The sequence below is a fragment of the Leucopleurus acutus genome (genome assembly GCF_964270905.1).
Source record: "Leucopleurus acutus genome assembly, chromosome: 1".
Taxonomy (NCBI): domain Eukaryota; kingdom Metazoa; phylum Chordata; class Mammalia; order Artiodactyla; family Delphinidae; genus Leucopleurus; species Leucopleurus acutus.
The window spans coordinates 153,447,777-153,470,640 of NC_139142.1; the positions used below are offsets into that span (position 1 = coordinate 153,447,777).

Genomic DNA, 22,864 nt, shown 5'->3' on the forward strand with positions numbered 1-22,864 from the left:
CACACACACACACACACACACACACACACACACACACACACACACCCCTCTCTCTCTCTACTGGTTCTGTTGCTATGGAGAAGCCTAATACTCATGGTAAAGCATATTATTTGTTTCCAAACTTTATAGCCATATTTTAGTTATGAGAATCCTGGGCAAAATCATAGAACAATAAAAATATAGGGTAAAAAGCAAGCAAGCGATTCATGAATAATTACTTCATACTGCTATTGCCTTAACAGCTGCTGCTTCTTAACCTTACAAGTGTTGATGAACTCTGTAAGGAACACTGTCCAAAGAATTTAACAATAACAAATAAAGGTTTAGAAAACTGAAAGCCAGACTTTTCCTAATGCTTCCTCTGTCTCCAATAATTAGAAAGATTAGGTTTCTGACAAACTGCTGAAAAGACTCACATTAACAAGTATGTGGATCCTCATTTTATATAAGGTCTAATTTCCCTTTGACAATTCTTTCAGCAAAAGTTCCTACTCTTCACCACTGGCTGTAAACAGCTAATTAAATTCATTTTACAATACTTCTATTAAATGCCTTCTCTAGTTAACACTGGAGAAGAGTTGCAGCTATGTAGAATGCAGGCTACAAGGCAGGAATTCACATGAGTTAGTAATCTTTCTGTTGGCCATAGTCAACCTCCCTTGACCTCATCAGATACCAAATATCCACCCCACTACATGGAATGATGCAGGAACAAGAAAGGTATTTTTCATCCCTGTTCTCAAGAAGCTAGTAGAGGGGCTCAAACATATAGAGGTGATTCTAGACCAAGGAGAAGAGGGAGACAGTATATGTAGTGCAGTGGTTAAGAGTGTGGACAATGAAGCAGATAATAACTCTACTGCCATCTAGCTTTGTGACCTGAGACAATCTTTCTGAGCTCTGGTTTCTTCATTTCTAAGATAAGGACGATTATCACAAGGGTTGCTGGGAGGATAATGTGCAATACGCAGATAAATCAATGAGTAAACTGCCTGGTACACAGTAAAGTTTAAGCAACGTTTATAGCTGTGCTTTCTCTTTATTATTATAATAAATGATTTTGGGGGATAATATACATGGTGTGATGGTTAAATTTTTGTATTAACTTGGCTAGGCCACGGCACCCAGATATTTGGTCAAACACTAGTCTAGATGTTGCTCTGAAGCTATCTACTGTTGAAAACTAAGATTAACATGATGATATTCCAGAGAAAGGGAACAGGGATTCAGCTCTGTGAATGCACAGGGCAGATGGGGTTACACAACAGTTCTAGTGGCCAGACTCTCAGGTCCATGGAAGAGAACAGCAAATGGGAGAGAAGGCTGGAAAGGTACCTGTCTTGAAAGCTAGTGTCGCTCATCTCAATAAGAAGTAATCATGAAATGAACTGTCAGTAAAGAGGGATGGAAGCTCCATGATATGCTCAGTTCACAATAAAATGAAACAACTAGTAGCTGGCAATTGTTAAGCCTTGGCATCTTTGATTTCTAACTCGATAGTTTTTATTACTTTAGAATAAATGCTGAGGTGGTTACAAAAAAGACTGTACACCTGAACCCTTAAGTGAGTTATTAAAATGAGTTGAAGTCTGTTATAAATGTCAGGACCCTTGGCTTAGTTACATAAATAATTTATAACAATTATCACAATTCCCTTTCAACTCAATGTTTTCAGAGCTGCCATTCAGCATTTAAACCTAAACAAGCTAAATGAATGGTAACATCATTTTGCCACGGAGATTATGCTCCAAAACATGTATGTGATGTAGCAAATTAATCCATATGCATTTTCAAACTTACCATGCCACCAACCAAAGTGTTAAGAGTAAAGAATTAGTTTCAATTCCCTTACCAAAAGAACGCAAGTAACTGTCTTTTATACTTCAGAAAATACACTGTCATCCACATGCTCATTATTGGGGGAACTGCTACCAGATTAACCCTTTTTAGCAAAAAAGTTTTTTTTTTTCAGCTTAAAATAAGAGGAAAAGTAAAGGGAAAAAGTAGATATGGAGAAGGAAAGAAATTATGTCACCCTGATAGAATAAGCCTTGGTTTGGATAAAACGTCTGTCCTCTTGGCAGAGCCTCTTTAAGGCTTAGTTTTGTTCCATCTGAGAATGCATTTATTTTACTTCTTGAAAGGTATTTTTTGCTGGTTGCTAGGTTGACTGGTGTTTTTCTTTGGCACTTTAAAAATATCATTCCACTGTTTTCTGTCCTTCAAAATTTCTGATGAGAAGGCAATGGTCTTTTGAATTATTTCTTTGTATGTAGTTTGTCATTTTTCTCTGGCTGCTTTCAAGATTTTCTTTTTATCTTTGGTTTTCAGCAGCTTTGACTGGGTACAGTTTTCTTTGTAATCTATATTACTTAAGTTCACTGAGTTTCTTGAAAATGTAAATTTATGTCTTTCATCATATTTGGCAAATTTTTGGACAATATTTCTTCAAACAATTTTGTTGTTACCACCCCATTTTCTCTCTATTCTCCTTCTGGGATGACAAATATCAGGTTTTTTTGTACTGTTTGGTAGGTCCCTGATGATGCTGATGTTCATTCTTGCTTTCAGTCTTTGTGTGTGTGTGTGTGTGTGTGTGTGTGTGTTTGTGTGTGTTCTTCAGACTGAATCATTTCTATTGATCTACCTCCAAGTTCACTGACTTTTCCTCTCTTATACCATTCTGTGTCAAGCTCATCAAGTAAAGTTTTTACTTTCCGTGACACTAGGTCATATTTTCTTTATTCTTCAAATGTTATTTAATTTTGGATTGTACCCTGGACATTTTGAAAGTTATATTGTGGATACTCTGGATTCTGTTATATTCCTCTAAAACTTAAAAGGAGTGTCACTATTTTTGTTTTAATAAGCAATTAATTACTACATTGGAATCAAACAACAAACTCTGTCACTTGAGTGACAGCTCAAATCATACCTCAGTTTTTTTTTAATATGTAGCTAGGCTGCTTTGTGCCTGCCACATGGAGGTGTGGTTCAAGTATCTAGTACAGTTTGTTTTTTGTGTGTAGGCAGCCCCCACACAAAAATGGACTGTGATCCAAAGGATATTTTCTAGTATGCTGATTTAACTCAGAACTCTGAATGCATTTCTCATAAAGACAACTCTGTTACCTTGAGTGGTTATATTAACAAACCATTTAACCAAATCATTTATCCAATTTGTACCCAAATCCAGCTATAATTGCTTATTTATATAAGAAAAAGCAAAGCAGTGTCTTGGTTTCTTTTTCTCATAATCAGACAACTGAGAAAATAACTCTGGTATTGGGCCACTTTTACCATTAAGTTCTCCTGAGTAAGCAAATGTGCCAATTACCACTTTTTAAAGTTCTAACATGGGAAGGACTTCTCTTTCAAGGTAAAATATAGAAGAATGGAAGACATTTGTTTCTGTGGTAACAATAAGAAAAATCCAGACAAAATAAAAATTATACTTTTCCAAGAGGCTAGCAAAGAGAATGAATGCAAAGAATCTGTGACAGCCATCCTCCAGGATGGCTCCCATGCTGCTCCCCTCCTGGAAGTTCCCTCTCACAATGAATAGGGTTAACCTGTGTAATCAACAGGATATAATAGAAATGGCAGTGTGTGACTTCAAAGCTAGGACATAAAGAGGCAGTCCCCTGCTCTAAATTTTCACCACTCTACTTTTCTCTTAGGGTATTTATTTTTTGTATTACAGTTATTTTTATATATTAGGATAAACATCTAAATTATCTTTTCTACAATTATTAGCACAGTGCTGACTTGCTAAAGTTCAATAATTACTTGACAAATAAATGAACATAGAATAAGGAGGAGCTAACTTTATTCACATTTCTATGAATATCAAAGATAATTTTGTGAGACTTCTGAGATTTCTTGAAACTGCAACATTTGTTATTAGCTATTTTTATACCTTTTTATATGCCTTATACCTGGTTCTCTATTTTCCTTCTGAGATGTGAATTATATATATATACGTCAGACATTTTTATATCATGCCACAGGTCCCTAAAGCTGTATTCATTTTGCTCTAATTTTCTTAGACTGTTAATCAGAGAAGGGTAATACAATTCTTTCAGAGAAAGCACAGTACAGCAGGAGCTGATGTGTTCTTTATTCCAGACCTACCTCTGGGCTAGAAAGAACATGTGATGGTGGTGGAGAACCAAGTGTGCTGATCCTTCTATACTCAGCTTAAGTATCATCTCCTTGGAGAGAATTAGCACTGAGTTTGTTTAATTATTGACTGTTCACTTGGATCCCTAGCTAGATTATGAGGTCCAGGAAGGCAGGTACTTGAATTGTTTGGCTCCTACATTGTATGTCCTTTGTCTAGACAGTGACCAAACAGAGTAGTTGCTCAATAAATACGCACTGAATAAACAACCGAACCAAGATCCTTGTTCAGAATCAAAAGGTACACTTTCTAGGCCTCAAATACCCTTATGCTCTTTATATAAGATTTACCTTAGAACCCTGTTCTAGACCTTGCCCCTCCTTTTCCCAAAGCACCCCCACTTTGACTTGGAATGGGAGAGTCCCTTTGCACATATACAACAGATAAAAGAGATAAAAGAAGGGGAGCCCCTAAATTCTGTTGCCAAGACTTCAATAGTCACATGTATTAGAATTCTGAATACATTTTTGCCACAGAAATATTTTATAAGTAAGTATAATTTGGGGGGTGCAAAATGGGTTAAATGACCTTTTAATGAGCTGTCTAGGAGTATAACCACCAGAACTGCTTCTATAAGAGATGCATTCTGAGTTAAACCAACAGATTAAAAATACCTTTTGGATCACTGTTTATTTGTATGTGGGACTGCCAACACTCCAAAATCTATTAATATCAGAAAACTGATTGTTTGATAACTGTCTTTTTAAAAATTTTATTTATCTTCTTATTACTACTACCAAAGGAAGATGCTAATGATAATAAAAAATGTAGACTATCTGCTAGTAATTTGCATATTCTGCCTTACTGTTTTCTCAAAGATTTGGAACTCTCATAAAATTCACTACCTCTGCTACCAGATACCAAGTCAACAATTAAAATATATCAAAAAAAAAAAGGGAATTCCCTGGTGGTCTAGTGGTAGGGACTTGGTGCTTTCATTGTCGTGGGCCCAGGTTCGATCCCTGGTCAGGGAACTAAGATCCCACAAGCTGCACGGCTCGGCCAAAAATGAAATAAATAAAATAAAATATACTATCTCTCTACTCTGCACAAATAGAACTTTCTGGCAGTCAGTAATATCCATGTCTAAACACCAAAGAAGAAGGCTCTTTACCTCAAGTAAGAGCTATTCTTTAATTGTGGTAGAGATTTAAATCATATTTCAGTACAGTCTCTGAAGGCTTTGGTGCAAGAAAATTGCCTTCAGCTTTGGAGCCTACTTGCATCATTCTGTGTATCTTGGTGATTGAGGGTATTTCACTCACCACTTGGAAAAATTAGGCTATATTATAGATCTTTTACAAACTCATTATGATTAACGAGTGAGTAGGATCGTAGCTGTCACATGATCAGCTGTAGAAAAATCAATGAGCTAAAAACTCCATTACATATTCTATTTTCTATGCTTCATAGAAGGTTCTGGAATATGTCTCTGGGCTTGTATTTCATCAGCCTATACAGGCACTGAATTCATCTAGGGCTCTCCCAAGATAACAACTGTATAATTTTTCTTAGGGGAAGGCCACTAGGATTACCCTCTCTGGAGCAATCACTGCTCAATGCCCATCCCCCGGAGCCATGCCAGCAGGGGAATGGCTGTCGCTACACACAAGTTTATTGGCATCCCTTTCCTTGCCAGAACTACATACAGTATGAGCCACGTTATGCAGGATGTTTGAAATTATAAGGAGAGAGTCAACATGCTGGCTAAGTACCCTCAAAGGTGTTCCAAGTATCCTTTGGCTGCTTAAGTGAGGCCAGTCAAAAGCAGGTTCTGGCAGTTGAGTTGTCCGGTGTTAAGCCCACGCCACTCTGGGAACCACCTTAGGGTTGGTTCTTTCTCACTGCTATAGAAGGAGAAGCTGAAGCCATCTTTCTAAAAGCCTAACTGAGAATGAAAGATCATTGCTGCTCTGAAAATAAAAGCCTATCGTTTCTTATTAACTGAAACATACGTTTTGGTTGCTAGAATCATGATTTGTTTTGAGGGACTATTTCAAATGTTGAGCTCTAAATATTTTCAATTGGTATAGTCCTAGATACTAATGTAGTAAAATTGTCACTGCAATGGAGTGCAGAGAAAGAAAACCTTTTACGTTAATGCAGATTCCTCCAGTTTCTGTGACTGATACTATTGAGCTTATAATGGTATGCATAGATTAATTTTTCTTTTGACTGGAAAATAACAAACAACTTACTGACCAAATTTACAGCTTACTAACTAAACTTGAAGTACAATACTCTAAATTGCTTGCTCAATATTCTTTACTTTTAAGGGTATTTGGTTTAACATATTAAGCCCCAAAACAAAACTGAACAGGATTATCAAAAGTAGTTCATCTATTTTTGAGTTTTATCAGGACTAAATACTGAAGTAGAAACAAAGCTAGCAAAGGAGGTGAGTGATAGTATAAAATGTGAAATCAGCCTTACCCACTGCACCCGATGACTTTGTTGTACAGATAGGACGGCAAGCCTTTCAGATGAATGTTGTTATCCACGTACACATATTGTAGTTCTCGAGATCGACCTAAATCTGGATTAGAAAGAAAAGTGCTATAATTCCTATAAATATACACCAATATAATGTGAAACATAAAATTTAATACATAATATTAGAATAATTCAAATTTCTACTCTGGAAGAAAAAAAGTGTTGCAGATTTAACTAGGTGTGAAATTATGTCAGCTGTAATATGAGATTCTACATCAGAAAACATGACTATTGAAAAATTACTCAACCCACCTGAACCTTGAGCATTTAAGCTGTAAAATGAGTACTGGGAATGGAATATTATTAGATTTCCTTCCCACATAAAAATTCTATGACTTTTAATAAACAATTTCTATTTATTTATTAAGTTTGTTATAGGTCGTTTATTTAGTTTCATTTTTCTCCATAGGAAAAAGTGTTACACAAACTAAGTTGGCAGGTCAGCCTACTGTGTCTCACCTCCCCTGGGCAGAAAGATGGGAGGAGGGGTAAAGGAGGGCTAGGGATCAATCTGACCCTGGCTGGGCTGGACCTCAGGAGCCAGGTGGATCTAAGAATGGATGGAACTGCCCATGGCTGCAGGGGCAGGAAGAAGCAAAGGGAACCCCAAATCCCAGTCCTCAGTGAGGTGTGAGGTACAGACGGATGGACAAGACCTGCAGGCCAGGAAGCTGGGACAGGAATTGGTTTGTACCAGGAATGGGAAGAGGTGAGAAAGGAAGCCCAAAGAGAAGAATCTGCAATAGGAACAAGTATGCCAGAAAGAGGGAGAATCCAGAAGTTTCGCAGAAGTAGCCAGACAAGGGGGGAGCAAAGACTGGAGGAGGATTCAGTGAGGAAACAAAGCACAAAGTACTGAAGGTGATCTCTGGCCATCACAGGCAGCAGAGACACTTCCAAGTGCCGAGGTCATCCCTTCCTGTCTACTGTGTGCCCAAGATTGTTCGACCAGCTTTCCTTTCCACTCCTATCACTCACAGCGTAGAGCTATTTGTCTTCATCGTTACAGAGGCACAGAACAGAATCCTCAGTAGCCTTGCCAACCCTCTGCCTCCTGAAGTAAGAACATAATCTTTGAAAAGTTTTCAATCTCTGAAAAGTTTCAAACTATAATTCTGCTTGTGAAAATAGGAAATAGGCTGAAGGAGCTCTCTTTTTCCCCTGTCCTTCTACAGTTAGGAAAGACAAAGGCCCAGAAAGCTAAATTAGGTGGTTCTTAAGCATATTTATATTTCAAAACAAAACCCATTCACCCATTAAGGACCTTTTAGGCACTATGGTAGGCCTTGGGGATTCAGATATGAATATATTGAGGACGGACATGAAAAATGATAACTGTAACATAATATCACAGCTATTAAGAGGCTTGTATAAAGTCTGTGTTTCACAGATGGGTTCTGGATAATTTGTTACATTAAGTGAGAGGGGGATAATATAAGATTGAGGTAAGGAAGGGTTTGCCATGGAAATGGGTAGGAAAAGGTGAACATTACCTCCTCTTTTCCACTACAAGTCCTATCACAGTATTCTTGCCCAGGAATAGCACTGGGGCAAGTTACAAAAAGAGGAACCAAAATTGGCAGCACTGGGAACAGGCAACAAAAGCACTGGGAAGTGGCAACTCTTAGGGAGAAAAAAAAATTACTGGCCTACTAGCTAGAGATGCCCTTTCCCAGTGTGGTGGTTGTAATATATCTAACAAACACAATAAGCAGAACTGCTGTGTGATTTTGTGATTTCAGAGTAAGTCACAAAAGGCATTGTGGCTTCCTCTTTGCTCTCTCCCTTGGATCGCTTGTTCAGGAAGACAACTCCTTTGTCATGAGGGCCCTCCAGCAGAGGAAATGAGACTGCCAGCCAACAGCCATGTGAGTAAACCACCTTGGAAGCAGCTCCCCCAAGCCCCAGGTCAAGTCTTCAGATTACTACAGCCCCAAGACTATGTAAATATCCTGTTCCTTCTCAAAGTTTTGCCCATTAATTTTAGCATTCATCAATGGGTCTTGTTTGCAACAATTATTACACGGTATTCATTTAGTGGTGATTTTCGATTACCATCTTTCTGTCTACATTTATTAACTGGAATTCTTCTGTAAGGAAGAGCCATCCCTTCTCCCCCATTTATTTGATTTTTATAACAGTATGGATTCATGGATATTTATTTTATTGTAAGGACTAAAAACCCAATACCATTATTGTTCATTGTGGTGGTTAAAATGTTTCAGTTTTGGCAATTAGGAACACTTAAAATTGGTCCTTATGTTCTTTCAACAAGTTTTCATCCTTTTTTGAGTATCATCATACTTTCTGGCACCACAAGACAGTCCCAGCTCAGCTTGTATTTTCCCTGCTATAGCCCTGAAATCAATTACTTCTCCAAGGAGCCTTAATTCCTTTTAATAGGGTATGGTGTTTAGAAACCAAGATCTGAGTGCTAGGTGTGCTCATTACTATGGGAATGACATTGCTTCTAGGATCCCTAAGTAGAAAGATCTACAAAACATATGTAAGTATACTAACTCATGTATACATATACAACTATATTGTTGGAAGTATACCTTCATCATAGATTCCTAGGAGTGGACTTGTTAGGTCAAAAGGTAAATACATGTGTAGATGTGTAGATTCTTTGGTATTTCCCTCCAGAGGAGTTACACCAATTTGCATTCCCTTCATCAATGTATGAGAGCATTGGTTTTCCCACAGTTTCACCAAGTTTTAAAACATGTTGTCTTATTTAAAAATTTCTGTCATTATGAATTTGTATTTCTCTAATTACCAGTGTGAACATTTTTCAATGTGTCTGAGGGCCATTTTTACATAGTTTCTTTTTTGTGAATTGTCTGTTCATATCTTATGTGTCTGTTCTTTCACTTATTAGCCATGTGATCAGAGCCTCAGTTTGCACATATGTTAAAATGGCATAATAGTGCCTAACCCCTCAACTTTACCAAGTTGTTAAAACCGAATGTGAAAGTAATCTGTAAAATTTAAATCACTATACAGTATGTTTTTTTAAGCATAAGAATACATAATTACCACAATAATATGTATTGCTACTTTAGTAAACATGTATAAACTTCTCTACTGGTATAAAAGGCTACAAATTTATAAAACATAGATGGAAAAAATATACATAGAAATATCAGAATCTACTTGCAATGAAAGAGACCTCAAAATTACATTAAAAATTCCTATTTTATATTTTTTCACTACTTCTCTGACTGTATACAAATCCTTTCATCACATATAGAAGTCTGCAGACTTTAAAGGCATATAGAAAAGTTTGGAATTTTTAAAAAATTGAAACTACACTGATAAAATATAAATGAGCTCTGGTCTCAGATATGACTGTCAGAGCCTACAGGGGTTTCAGGGAAAGATTCTTTACTTGAGTTTATGCAGTGGTAAGGAATATAGGATACTAATTAATGGAGCAGGAACACACTCTCAGAGTCAGAGAACTTGGGTCTGAATCTTCATTCTTCTATTTACTAAATGTGTGTCCTTAGTTTCCTCATCTGTATAAAGAGAAAAATAATGCTGTCCCTTAATTTTAGTGAAAACTACTAACAAAGTTCATAAATTATCAAGCAGAATTCTTGGCATACAGCCTTCTCCAGTATATGGCAGTTATTATTATTCTCATTATTAGTGACACATTTGGAAGTGTGGCCTACAGTAGAAGGCCAATTAAGAGAGAATTCTCTTTGGCATGCAGCAAAAGGTACTCTTTTCTATACTTTAACTGCACAGAAAAGAGTTGGAGGCAACAGCCTCTAGAGACAGTAATTCATCTCCCTGAGCCAAGGACACAAAATGGGACATGACAGAGGAAACACCTCTCTCCTCTAATATACACAAAAGAGCTTGTCCAAATTAAATGAGGCTACATGCAAAGATCATAATACAAAGTTAAATAAAATTTGGCACTTGCTACTTCTTATATGGTTTAGTCCTCTTTCCTATCCTAGTTTTATAGGAAAAAAATGAAGAGTTGATGATTTTAAAATGCTATTTGGTTTAGACCTTATCTCAGGTTTTCAATATTCCAAAGATTTCTGTTTATACCTCCTGACCAATTTGTGTGGGGAATATAATTTTTTATACATGCCCATAATGGAATGAACTACTTTCTACTGAAGCTGAAAGAAAACACAAATCAGCTGTGTTCAAATCTATTATACATTAGCCAGTATATTATCACACAGACAAGAGTATTTAATACAAACATTTAAACTTTGCAAATAACACAATCTCAAATAGAGTAAGAAAAAGCAGTACTGAAATTACAAGATGTAGTGGGCTTTGGAGTCAGACCTCTGAAACCTGGCTTTCCAATTCAAATGCTCCAAGCCTGTTACTCCTCTGTGAAATGAAGATAATAATACCTATGTCATGAGCTTGTTATAAAGATTCAACAATGTATATAATGTCAAGCTTGGTCCCTTGCATAAGAGTGGTACTCAATACATCTTAGTCTTTTATCTCTCTCTCCTGAATATAAAGTGAAGATCACAAAACAGAGTGTATGATTCTAAAGAGAACCAGGCAACCCTTGCTTTAGCTGACACAGCACAGCCTGCTGGCAAGGCTAAGACAACTAAACACCCAGCAAGGTCACAGGCTACACAGGCACGGCTGTGAGAGTGTGCTCTTGCCAAAAAGCCGTCAGCTGGCAAAACCCCAAGCACAAAGGAATGGCATTTTTAATCATAATGAGGCTGAAATATAAGTACCTTCTGCATGAAAAAGCTTTGAGCTATTTCTTCTATTCTTAAAAAAGAAAATCCTCACTCAATAATTAACTTTGGAAGAGACCGTTAATCTACTAGCTAATAAACTGGTTTGTTTTTTCCTTCTCTTAATTTCAATGGACCAATAGTGTTCAATAAATATATCATGCAGTAATATTTTTTTAAGTTCCTGTGCAAAAATTGCTAAGTATGTGAACTATGTAAAGCAAGGAAGTTGTCCATCTGCAAAGATGCTAAAGCAACAAAGAACTTTTTCATGTGGCTTTTTAAAGTGGTGTACTGTGTCTAAAATGTTTCCCTTTTTTTTCTTCCAGACTCATAGATCAAAGTATTGTTACTTAAAAATTAGCAAAAGCTAATAGTCCTGCATAAACTCCAATTCTCTCTCCCTCCTTAAACTTCAAGGCCCCGGCATATGCAGTCCACATGGCTGAAGATGGAACAAAAACCTCTTGTGTGTTGAGGCTGTTGCTCTTTTAACTGTAACTGTAAAAGCAAGCATAGAATGACAGCATGCGCCAGACCAAATAGGATCTGTTTACTGCACACTAACCAGCATGAAACTCATTTATTTTATCAAAAGGTGAATGATGTATTCTCTTCAACAAAATGATGGGGTAATAGAAACCACACATGAAAGCAATACATCAAAACAGGTTGTTTGGAATGCTCTATCAATGTAATTCCAATTATTGTGGTTCAATAAATCAGACAGATTATTAGTCACAATTACATTTTTAATTACTATAAAAACTGGGTTTCTTCACAATGAATTCAGAGTAATTTACAGTGTATTCCAAAATTATCTTTAAAACTAATTAAATTACCTACATGATGCGTTTGACAAAGAGAACTTTTTGACTACTTATTCAGAATAATGAATTTTTTAAAGTGCTAGTTTCTCTAAATACACACACACACACACACACACACACACACACTCCATTAAATCTTTTACATAATCATATTCTTTCTGATCTATTCAACTTTTTGTTTTAATATCTTTATTGGAGTATAATTGCTTTACAATGGTGTGTTAGTTTCTGGTTTATAACAAAGTGAATCAGTTATACATATACATATGTCCCCATATCTCTTCCCTCTTGCGTCTCCCTGATATATTCAACTTTTACCAAATAAGATTTCACAGTGAATTTAATAAGATATTTTACACACAGTAGATCATCAACTGTTAAATTAAAATAAATTGATTTTAATGAATTTGAATGACTGAAGGCTTCCTCTGCAGTTGGTTTAAATATTCAAGCATTAGCATCTCTACTTGTGTTGCACAGTCAAGTAATAAAGAAATTATTATAAGCAATGGGCAAGATACTGTGCTAGATGCTTAGGGTATGAGACATAAGCTGTCTCAACCCTTTCTTACAGTCTAGTCAAACAATAAAAGTTTATATTGATTGTGTGCTTATGTAGTATTTATGAGTGATAGAAGTGTTTTAAATCTTATTTAGTTCTCACAAAAGTGCTATGAAGTAGGTATTAATATTACCCCATTACTGAGACTTAGACAAATTAAATAGCTTTTCTAAGCTCAAGATCATACAGCTATTAAATGGTAGAGCTGGAATTTAAAAGCATGCCTGCCTGCTTTACCATGACGTTAGTTAGGCAGCCTCCCTTAACAGATCATTTCCATATAAGCAGGGCACTCCCACATAATGTAGGAAGTGACACTACCTTAGCAGGCGGCATGGGTGCAGTAGGCACCTGAGGACGGGCATGCCCAAGCATCCAGGTGTGACGTCAGGAGACAATGACAAGGAGATAAATGATGAACAAAATATCCCTTGGCTTCTGTTAAAAGATGGGGTAGGTCTGACTTACAGATTTAGGGCTGCAGTTGCAAGAAATACCAAGAATTCCTTCAGAGAAGATCCTAGAGAAGGAGCCTTCACGCTGACTGTCCCGCACAGGCTTGGGCATTACAGCAACACATCTTCTAGGCCAGGGCAGCCAGCGCGGAGAGCAAAACATCTTCACTCTGCATCTTACCTTCAGCTCTTGCTCAGCTGGACTGGGACCTGTCCTCCCTCTCCCCAAATTTAAGAACTTGGCTGAAAACTAAGACTGACAGAAACTCCAGATTCTTGCTTTAAAGTCAACTGACAACGTCTTCCAGACTTTGCTTGTACCATACATTCTTGCCACTATTTAGAAAACCAAATTAACAATAACCTCGCTAGCAAAGATTCCGCTCATGAATCTAGCCCTCACACTACTTATTTTTGTTTCACATCTGTACCTTTTTAAGAATAAGCAGCAATTCTTTTTTAAAATTGATATCTGAGGAAAACAGGTTCACTTTTTCATATTAATCACTGCCTACTCCAAAATCCTATTCCAAAACTTTGAGAAAAATATACATTTGTCCTTTTAAAGTTCACCTACTCTAGGTGAACTTTTCTCTTCATATATTAGCATAGTAAAGTCAATGTCTGCCCACACTGTAGAAGCCATGTTAAATAATCCTGTCAGCCATATTAAATAATCCTGTTAATGCTCTAAGAAAACCTTAAGGCAAGAGTAAATGCCTGATATGATAAAAAAAATAAAGCAGAGGGGATCATTAAGACAGTGGAAAAAGTCAGATGAGTAAGCAGCACCAGGATGAAAAATTTTTTTTATAAATACTTGCAAAAAGATAGAGCTCAAAAAGGAGCACTGCACATCCATTTTCTTGAACAAATATACATTGCAGAGTTACAACTTTGCTCCTGAAATAGGGTCATATAAACTTTAGTTAACAGAATACTTCTCTCTCATTTCTTCCCACTACTAGTTTTTGGACCTTGTTTTCAAGCCTTTCTTTTCTCCTTTTTCATTATGCCTTTGATTAGAGACCTGCCCAACAGTCTCTACAGAACACGATTTTAATGGCATGTTTGGGTCCCTCCTTGGAAAGCCAAGATACCTTCGACTCAAAAATAAGACTGATTCCAACCTCTGGGACTTCTGGTCTGAGCCAGAAGAAATATTTTAGCACTGAAACGTATTTAAGGCTACAAACTTTGCAAACTATTCCCATTAAACAATGACCTCAAGGCAGTACTTCTTCAAGCTGCAGATCAAATACATTCCATGGTTCAGTAAAGTACAGTTTACATGCATCTCTAAGTCTGAGATTAAGGAATTATTAATTGGTTTCCATCTGGTTTCCATCCTAGAGTTGAAGTTCTAATAGCTTCACTTTGTGGACTTAAGTATTTCCTTGAAAAACAGTAAACAGCAATTCTTTTCCTGACCTTCTAAGCAGATACAAAGAAAGCAGGAATGAGAAGTAATAGAAAAAACAAGTGTAGTTAAAAATTTGTGTCTTTTATATGCCATTTGCAACAAAAGAAGAGATTTCAACATGGGTTTGAAAATGCCTACAAGCTACTTTCTAAATAAAACTGCACCAATACTTGGAATAAACTTTTTTTTCCCCCTACACAATGTATCCAGCTCCTACAAAGGAAAAACGACTACAGCTACTACAAAAAATTGGAGTGATCTCCTGTTATGTGATAAAGGGCCAGTTTTACATCCTTATCAAAGTTATAGGGTATAACCCACAGCAATAAAGGAGCTGTCATTTCACTCATAGCACACGTCCTTGGCACACAGAATAACTTCTCCTGAGAAAATAAATACTTCACTACTAGAATGTCCAAGGAACAACCCTGGGACTGATTTAGAAACACAAATAATTATCCACTGGTAGGAAGCTGTTTTCTCACTAACTTTGGGGTTTACTACATGTTAGTTTACACACCAGGATACTCCGTAAATCTCAATGTCATTTGTTCTTAGCTAAGAATTCATTCACTGTTTTCTAAATTAGCACTCAAAAATTCCACCTGCCACCGTGGGCGCAACTTTTGTTTTCTTAAACTACAGAAGTTCCTGACATTGAGTTTAGCTGACACAGCACTTCCTGGGGGCTCACTAAAAAATGCTCTTCCATAGTTAGTCTGTACATGGGCAACCTCACAGTACTTGTATCTATTATTCAACATTAAATAAGTTGTAAACATTACTGAATAATGGTTTATTAATTATGCAAGAGAAACCAGTAAACCTAGTAAAAAAGCCTTACAGGAAAAAACCCTTTTCTTTGTATTTTCCTAAATTTTCAGAAGCCCAGAGGTGAGTCAGATTTTTATGAGCTATTTAGTCAACAGAGCTATATTGAATCAACAACAAATATTCATGTTTCAAGGCCTCTATTAAGTCTCATAGCATGAGGCTCAAGTTATTAATTTCCCCACCTCCTCACCGACAGCAGTGGGAACAGAGTTTCTGTGTGTAGACTAATCTGTCATTCAGCTGTCATGGTATAGTTATAGCAGGAACATCCTTCTTTCTTGATACAACTTTTCTTCTTAAAAAGAACACCCTCCACGAGTGTTAATGATTTTGATAGTATTACAAGTGATTTAAGTCATCCTTACTATAGCTTCTGTAGTCACTTTTTGAAGAGGCTGTAATCTGACATTCCTTTAAAAAGCCCCATAAAAAACTGCTTTTCTCCTAAGTCAAAGTTCTTTGGCAAGAAACTGAATTCAGCGAGTAGCTCCCCAAAATAAGACTCCTACCTCCAATCACAGGCAGTGATATTAAAGCACCCATTTCATAAACACTCAAGTTCTACATTAGAATCACGGTTAAACATAGGAGGCTTCTATTTGAAAACTGTAGTTATGTGTATGTGTATACACACCGTATCTCCTAACTACTGTAAAGAGGCATCCCTATATGCTAAGTTTCCAGGAACAGTTCAGTTCTCTGAGGAAAGGCAGTGCCAGCAGCTGCCTGCTTCATTTGACTCTGTCCCGCATAGTTCTTAGCATTAGATGGCTTTGCTGTATCAGAAAGGAGTTCAAGGAAAGGGTTTCAAGTACACAAACTCCATGGAAGGACAGCTATGGACTTATTTTCTTCCTAAAGACTTAATTGAATTCCCTTTCCAAATCCACCTTCAATGGTGTCAAAAACAAAAATCAAAAACCAAAATGAGACTGAGAAGATTGTTATTTCTGTCAGCTTCAATTTCCTCATCTTCATAGATTATGCTGTCTCTGCTCTTCTGAAGCCCTCTTTGGGCAACCTCATACTGTAGCTCTCTAGTTGTCCCACCCATTTCTTTACAAAGATCATCCAACCCAACAATATAGAAAGGCCACCAGTGCTTGTCTCGGCCCCCTGGCCCTTTACTCATGCTGTTCTCTGAGACCAGGGCAGAGCATTGCTTCAGGCAGCCTGTTTCTTTCTCACTGGATGATCTTCATCACCATCCTCTTGCTTGTATGTCTTTCTAAAGTAGAGTAAAGCCTGCCCACAGGCCTGTGTCCTGTCAGGGCTGTGAGCCTTGTGAGTTGAGATGGCACCCAGGGGAGTGTGGAAGCTGCTTTCATATCTTGGGCTGTACACGGTCCCAGGTTTGAGAGTTACGGTGACCTTGAATGTTGGGAGGGACCCTCCTCAGAACTCAGTGAAGACCCTCTTGCCTCTCTTTTTTTTGCGGTACGCGGGCCTCTCACTGTTGTGGCCTCTCCCGTTGCGGAGCACAGGCTCCGGACACGCAGGCTCAGCGGCCATGGCTCATGGGTCTAGCCGCTCTGCGGCATGTGGGATCTTCCCGGACTGGGGCACGAACCCGTGTCCCCTGCATCGGCAGGCGGTCTCTCAACCACTGTGCCACCAGGGAAGCCCCCTCTTGCCTCTCTTTGATAACATATTAACAAGTTCACAAAGGAAAACCTCCTCTATCACAGAGGCAAGGCTTTGTGGGTGACAAGAAACCTGGAGATAGAAACTAACTTGTTAGGCTGTCCTTACCACTGAACACTGAGTGCTGAAGAAGGGATGCCCACTTCTGTAGCCACAGCAGCATTCACCACAGTGCATAGAGAAGATGCCCCAGTACATAACTGAAAGCAGAAAGCAGCCAGGCAAAGTGTAGTGAACTCGAGTTATCCTCTACCCCACAGCCATTTCTATCACTTTGCACTAGCCACTGCCACTCAGGTCATCTGCTGCTGTAACCACTCAGCAGGACACACAATGTCACTCCTTGGCAACCCAACTGTTAACAGTGGTCAGCCGCCTACTGGAATGGCTTCCCTCTCTTCTCTCAACACCACTGCCACCACAGCACATGCTCGACTGTGTCACTGGTGAAACAGCAGGTAGGAATGAGTAGCAATTGACTAGGGGGATGAGGAACCACAGCTGGAGTGGATAAAAAAACAGCTATTTTATTCAACTTGAAAATAACTCTAAAGTAAGCAGGATAAACATTGTTATTTCTGGTTTACAGACAAGGAAAATGAAGCTCAGAGAGGTTTTGGTGATTTACTCCAGGTAATGCTCTACAAAGTGGTGGAGCTAATCTAGAACCTGTATCTTTAGATTTGTAACTTGATGCTTGTCCACTATAACTGTTCTACAACCTGTGGTTTATGCAGCAGGTATATTTATTTTCTAATATCAATTTATATTCAATAATTTTCTCACTTGAAAAAAAACTCTGATTTCTTAGAAAGGTAGGTTACTTCTGAAATGGTTTTACTTTATTTTCTTAATTTCTAAATAGAATTTAATTATATTTATAGAAAAGTAATCTTCTTAAATTGGATAATTATTTATTATTACTCAAATTGATGTTCATGTCTCTCAGGATTTTCAAGTTTTCTTAAAGAGGTTTTTAACTGAAAATAATATGTATACTGTATTATGGTAGAAAATATTTCCTTTTAGGGGCTAGTAAATTATTCACTTCATTGCCCTCAGAGATAAATTACTCATAAAAAATGCTTTTATGAATAAGATTATATGATGCTTATTCTAACAGTTTAGGGTTCTGTGGGCCTTCAAATTTTAATTTTTTTAAATGGCAGTTTTGTTTCTTACAAGTTAACAAAATAATTCAATTCTCTGTAAAAATAAATATATTGTTTATTAAAGGCCTATGTTCTTTAACATATATCAAAATGGGCCAGCTACAGAGATCTACAGTGCAAAGTATGTTATTTATTAGCCAGGGTGACATTTCTAGCTCAGCAGGCAGTTCAAAAGTCTTTAAAAATTTCTAGTCTGGTTATCTGGCAATACTAATCATTAGGATACCCAATAAAATTTTTTTTACCTAGAAGTCAACATGTAAGCAGATACATTTGTACAGTAGCTCTTCTTTCATATTGCTCAATACCTCTTGTCAATTTTATAATTTTATATATACAAAATATACATATATAATACATATATTTTAATTCCTTTCTCTGAGTAAATCATCTCATATCTCATATATTTTGTCTCTAAACAAACTTTTAGCACAAGTTGTTTTTTTTTTTTTTTATGCACAGTTCCTCTAAAAAGTAAGGACCATCTCCTAAATTTATTAAGAGGTTTTTATCTCTTCTTTTTGAAAGAGAACATAAAGAAGGGTGTGAAGGTACATAAAGGGAACTTGAAATCCAATTGCAAAAATTGCTTATGCAATTGGCCCCCTTCTACGTGGCTTTATAGAAATCTCCTGAGTACCAAAGAGTTTAGGCTTTGACAAAAGAGATCTCCTACATCATGGCATGGCACACTACTGCTTCCTTGACCTTTTAGGAAATAATCCCCAAGTATTTTTCACAAACCCTAAAGGACTTTCTACATTAAAATATAGCGACAGAAATCAAGTGTAGAATAACTGCAGAACTGTGGTGATGAGTTGTACTCGTTCCAAAGGATTGACTTTCTACTCCAAACAATGAGACAAGGGGCATCATCCCATGGGCACAGTCAGTTCCAAAGTGAGGGACATACACATGTGGATGATCTGAGGCACAAGTTGTGATTGGTCCTAAGAAAATGAAAGGCAGAATCGGGTTCAAAACCCACATCTCATGATTTCTGGTCCTTATTCAGCCAAAGTGTTGAGCTGCTTCATATTTATATTAAACATATTTTGGATCTTTCTCGAAAGTTGCTCTTGGTGCAGCATGATAAGGAAAACCAGATATTTGGCTTGGTAACAGTATCCAAGGTATAGGTGTCACACAGTGAGCTTCTCACCACAGGATGTCTGAGATCTGCTGCCATAGAGAGGACTATGGCTCAATGATGACTACTAGAGTTCAGTTTTCAAAATTTTGGGAATAATCTGATCATAGCCTTTCCTTCTTGTTACATTATAGGACAGGAATTTAGAGTATTCAGTCAACAGGTTCTCCCAGTAACAGGTGATGTCATCCATCTGCAAGTGGTTCAGAATAAACTGGCTTCCCCTTTCAGCAATTTCTTGAGCTACATCATCATTTGCTTTTACAAACTGCAACAGCTCCTGAACATTGGAGAGATCTGTTTTGACTGGGATATAGTGAACCCATGGCTTCAACTGTGGATAGAAGAATTCCAGCCACTCGTCACCAACATGGAAAACAAGTGAACCACACAGAAAGAGGTGTTTTAACCGGAAACTTGCAGCTACACCCCGAAAATTAAACAGATACTTGTATTTGCAGTGATCCACAAGATGGACATCCTTAGCAGCTGGCTTTCCCAAGGTATCTTTCATAGATTTCCAGGCCTGGTTTTTGGTGTATTCTGCATCAACAAGTTTTGGACTTTTCCGAGATAGAAGAATGAGAGGATCTCGTTCTGGACTTGTCCTTGATCCTCGGAAATATGCTGTGGAATTTTTCTTTTTCCATGGCCACTGTGCTGCTGACCTTACCAGGTCTTCTCTGAAGAGGTCCCACCGTCCAAGACCGGTAGGATATATTGGCCAAACAGCGGGTCCTCCTTCCCAAAATGTCCAAGCAGGATACATGATATCATGGTACTCTGACGTCTTACTGAAGGAGAAGACTGGAATGGCAGGCTCCATCCATTTAGGAACCTGAGGATAATCTCGTACATTGATCACCATCTCCATGTCAGGGAGGCGCCCAATAACTTCCAAAATAAAGTGTTCAACACCACTACACCTTGAGGGGAACATGCAGTCATTTTCTCGGTATAATCTGTTCTTAATGATCTGATAGTGGGTCCCTAGCTTCCGTCTCACTACTTCCGCCATCATCTTCCTGGAGATACCTCCTCGGAAAGGGGTCAGATCCTCTTCTATGACACCATGGTAGCAGCTGCAGTTTTGACTTGAACATGATTCATAAATCTCCAAAGCCCTGTTAATTTGGTCAATAAATACTTTCCATTTTGAACCGCTCCATCGCCAGCCCTCCCACTGCCGGGTCCAGGCTGCAGCGCGAGCGGAGCACAAGTTTTTTAAAATATGAAATCCCTAACAGAAATAAACTTTTTAAACTGGGAATGATGCTTTGTTCACTGCAAAAATGGATTTAGAGAAGCATCTTCAAGATAAGCAGAATGAAAAAAACTAACTAATCCTTCCTAGTTAAGGAAACAAAGACTTTCCATCTTGTTCTTTAGTTGTTTTGCTTTACCACATAAACATGATTACTTACCAAGCGGCAAAAATGCAAGACGGTTTCCAGCCATGGAGAGCTCATTGAGGCTGGGCAGCTGGCAGAGATGACGCGGCACACACCACAGACGATTTCGGTCCACAGTGAGGTACTGCAGAGAAAGGCACAGGTGAAGCCTCTCGGGTAAAGTTAGCAAACGATTGGTAGAAATGTCTAGTGTCTGCAGCTCCTTCAAATCGCCAACCTCTACAACCAAAATCAAGATAAATTGCATCCTGATTAAATGAATTAATTAAATAAAATGAATCAACACTGTAACAGTTCAACCAAATAAAATTAGTAGCTGCAAATATTTCCATAGACATTAATACTGAAGTGCAGGATTTAGGTCCAGTATGCAAATAATCCAACTTAAGTAGGTGTCTTTAAATTAGTCTGCCAGAATTTTTTTAAAAAGGGAAAAGTGCTGGCATTGGAGAAAGGAGAAACACAAAGTGATGAATCTGAGCCAAAAGTCTGTTACTATGGCTTCTGCTTCCCGATGAATCAAAAGTTGTTGCAAATGTGAAAGAAGAACAATTACAGTCACTTCATGGTAACTGGTTCTTGCTACTTTTGTGGTTTTTACCTTCTATCTAAGTAGATAGTAGGAGACTTAAAAACATAAATTATAGTATCCCAGGAAGTGCACCTTGTTCATGTGAACTAAGTAGAAAATTTCTGGACTAAGAATGAGGATGGCTTTTGAAATTTTCACCACAGTTAAGATTATAATAATAAAATTATTGTAAGGTAATATTTTTAGATATTGTCTAGCCATGTGGTTCCTCTTTTAAAACCCAAAATCCTATGAAGATTTACTTTAATCCCACCTGAATGAAATCCTTCCATTTACTCCAATATTCCTTCATTATTGGTGTCTATATTTGTAATATATTTGTATATATTTGTAATCTATTCCATGGTGAGACATGGCATACACCAAATCACCACTTCTGAAAGAGGGGGGAAGTTCTTTATAAGGTATTCTGTCCTTCTCAGGGAAAACCACCAGGAAGCACTCAGAGCAGAGGAGGTTCTGCTAACCAGTCTCTAGGGGAAGGACATTACTCTGTCCAGGACAGCACACTGCACTCGAGGCTCTACAGGGAGCACTGCGCAGGACAAGTCTGCTTCGCTCGTATCACGGAACTTCTGTATTGAAGACCACTGTAATGCCACCTCTTACTTCTCCAACCTGACCCTGTTCAACAAGCTGTTCCTCTCAGGTTAAGGTTTCTCATGATCCTCCCAACTTGAATGCACCCCACTGGGCACATTCCAGTTTGTTCAGGACTTGGATTAGTATGAGCAATGTCTTCTCTATTGGAGAGAAAATCTTCTGCCTCTTGGATGTCCAGTTACACAGATTAGCTTTTCTTATTGGCAAACAGCTTGGCAAACTATGGCTCACAGGCAAAATGTGGCCCATGGCCCACTTTTGTACTGCACGCAAGCTAAGACTGGTTATTTTAAGTGTGGTAAAACCCAACAACAACGATAAGAAAAAAAAATGTATATATATATATATATATATATACACACACACACACACACACACATATGACAGAGACCATATGTGGCCTGCAAAGCCTAAAAACATTTAGTATCTCACCATTTACAAAAAAAAGTTTGCTGGTCTTTGTTATACACTTACTCTTAACAGGAGCGTTTTTAATAACTATTTTTTATAAAAGTAATACAAGTGCAAAAATACATTAATTTCTAGTTATTTTACTAATATATAGAAGGGATTTGTGCTAGGAAGTTCACACTTTATTTTCTTATTTCCCCAATACTACACAAATACATATTTGGAGACAGGAGGTAGGATTCAATGAACAGTCTGTGACTCCCAATGGGAGTTTTGTTCTGTTTTCACCTAACTGATGCACATGGGGGTCAATTTCACTCTTGGTTCCATTAGCACAGTATTTCCTCTAGCCAAGTCT

General features: G+C 37.7%; 2 protein-coding genes across 3 annotated transcripts in view; both read right to left on the reverse strand.

Annotated features, from left to right (window-relative positions):
* The window catches only part of LRRC28 (leucine rich repeat containing 28), a 185,868-nt gene that overhangs the window by 41,919 nt on the left and 121,085 nt on the right, over nucleotides 1–22,864 (reverse strand). For both annotated transcript variants that reach the window (XM_082837704.1, XM_082837705.1), the window contains exons 6-7: nucleotides 20,913–21,119; nucleotides 6,617–6,719 (exon numbers count right to left, since the gene is read on the reverse strand). In XM_082837704.1, the coding sequence (XP_082693830.1) occupies nucleotides 6,617–6,719; nucleotides 20,913–21,119 (310 nt within the window). The remainder of the gene's footprint in view (nucleotides 1–6,616; nucleotides 6,720–20,912; nucleotides 21,120–22,864) is intronic.
* On the reverse strand, nucleotides 19,506–20,608 carry LOC309962400 (protein O-glucosyltransferase 1). Its single transcript, XM_082840235.1, has one exon. The coding sequence runs from the start codon at nucleotides 20,507–20,509 to the stop codon at nucleotides 19,556–19,558; it is 954 nt and encodes a 317-aa protein (XP_082696361.1). The 5' UTR covers nucleotides 20,510–20,608; the 3' UTR covers nucleotides 19,506–19,555.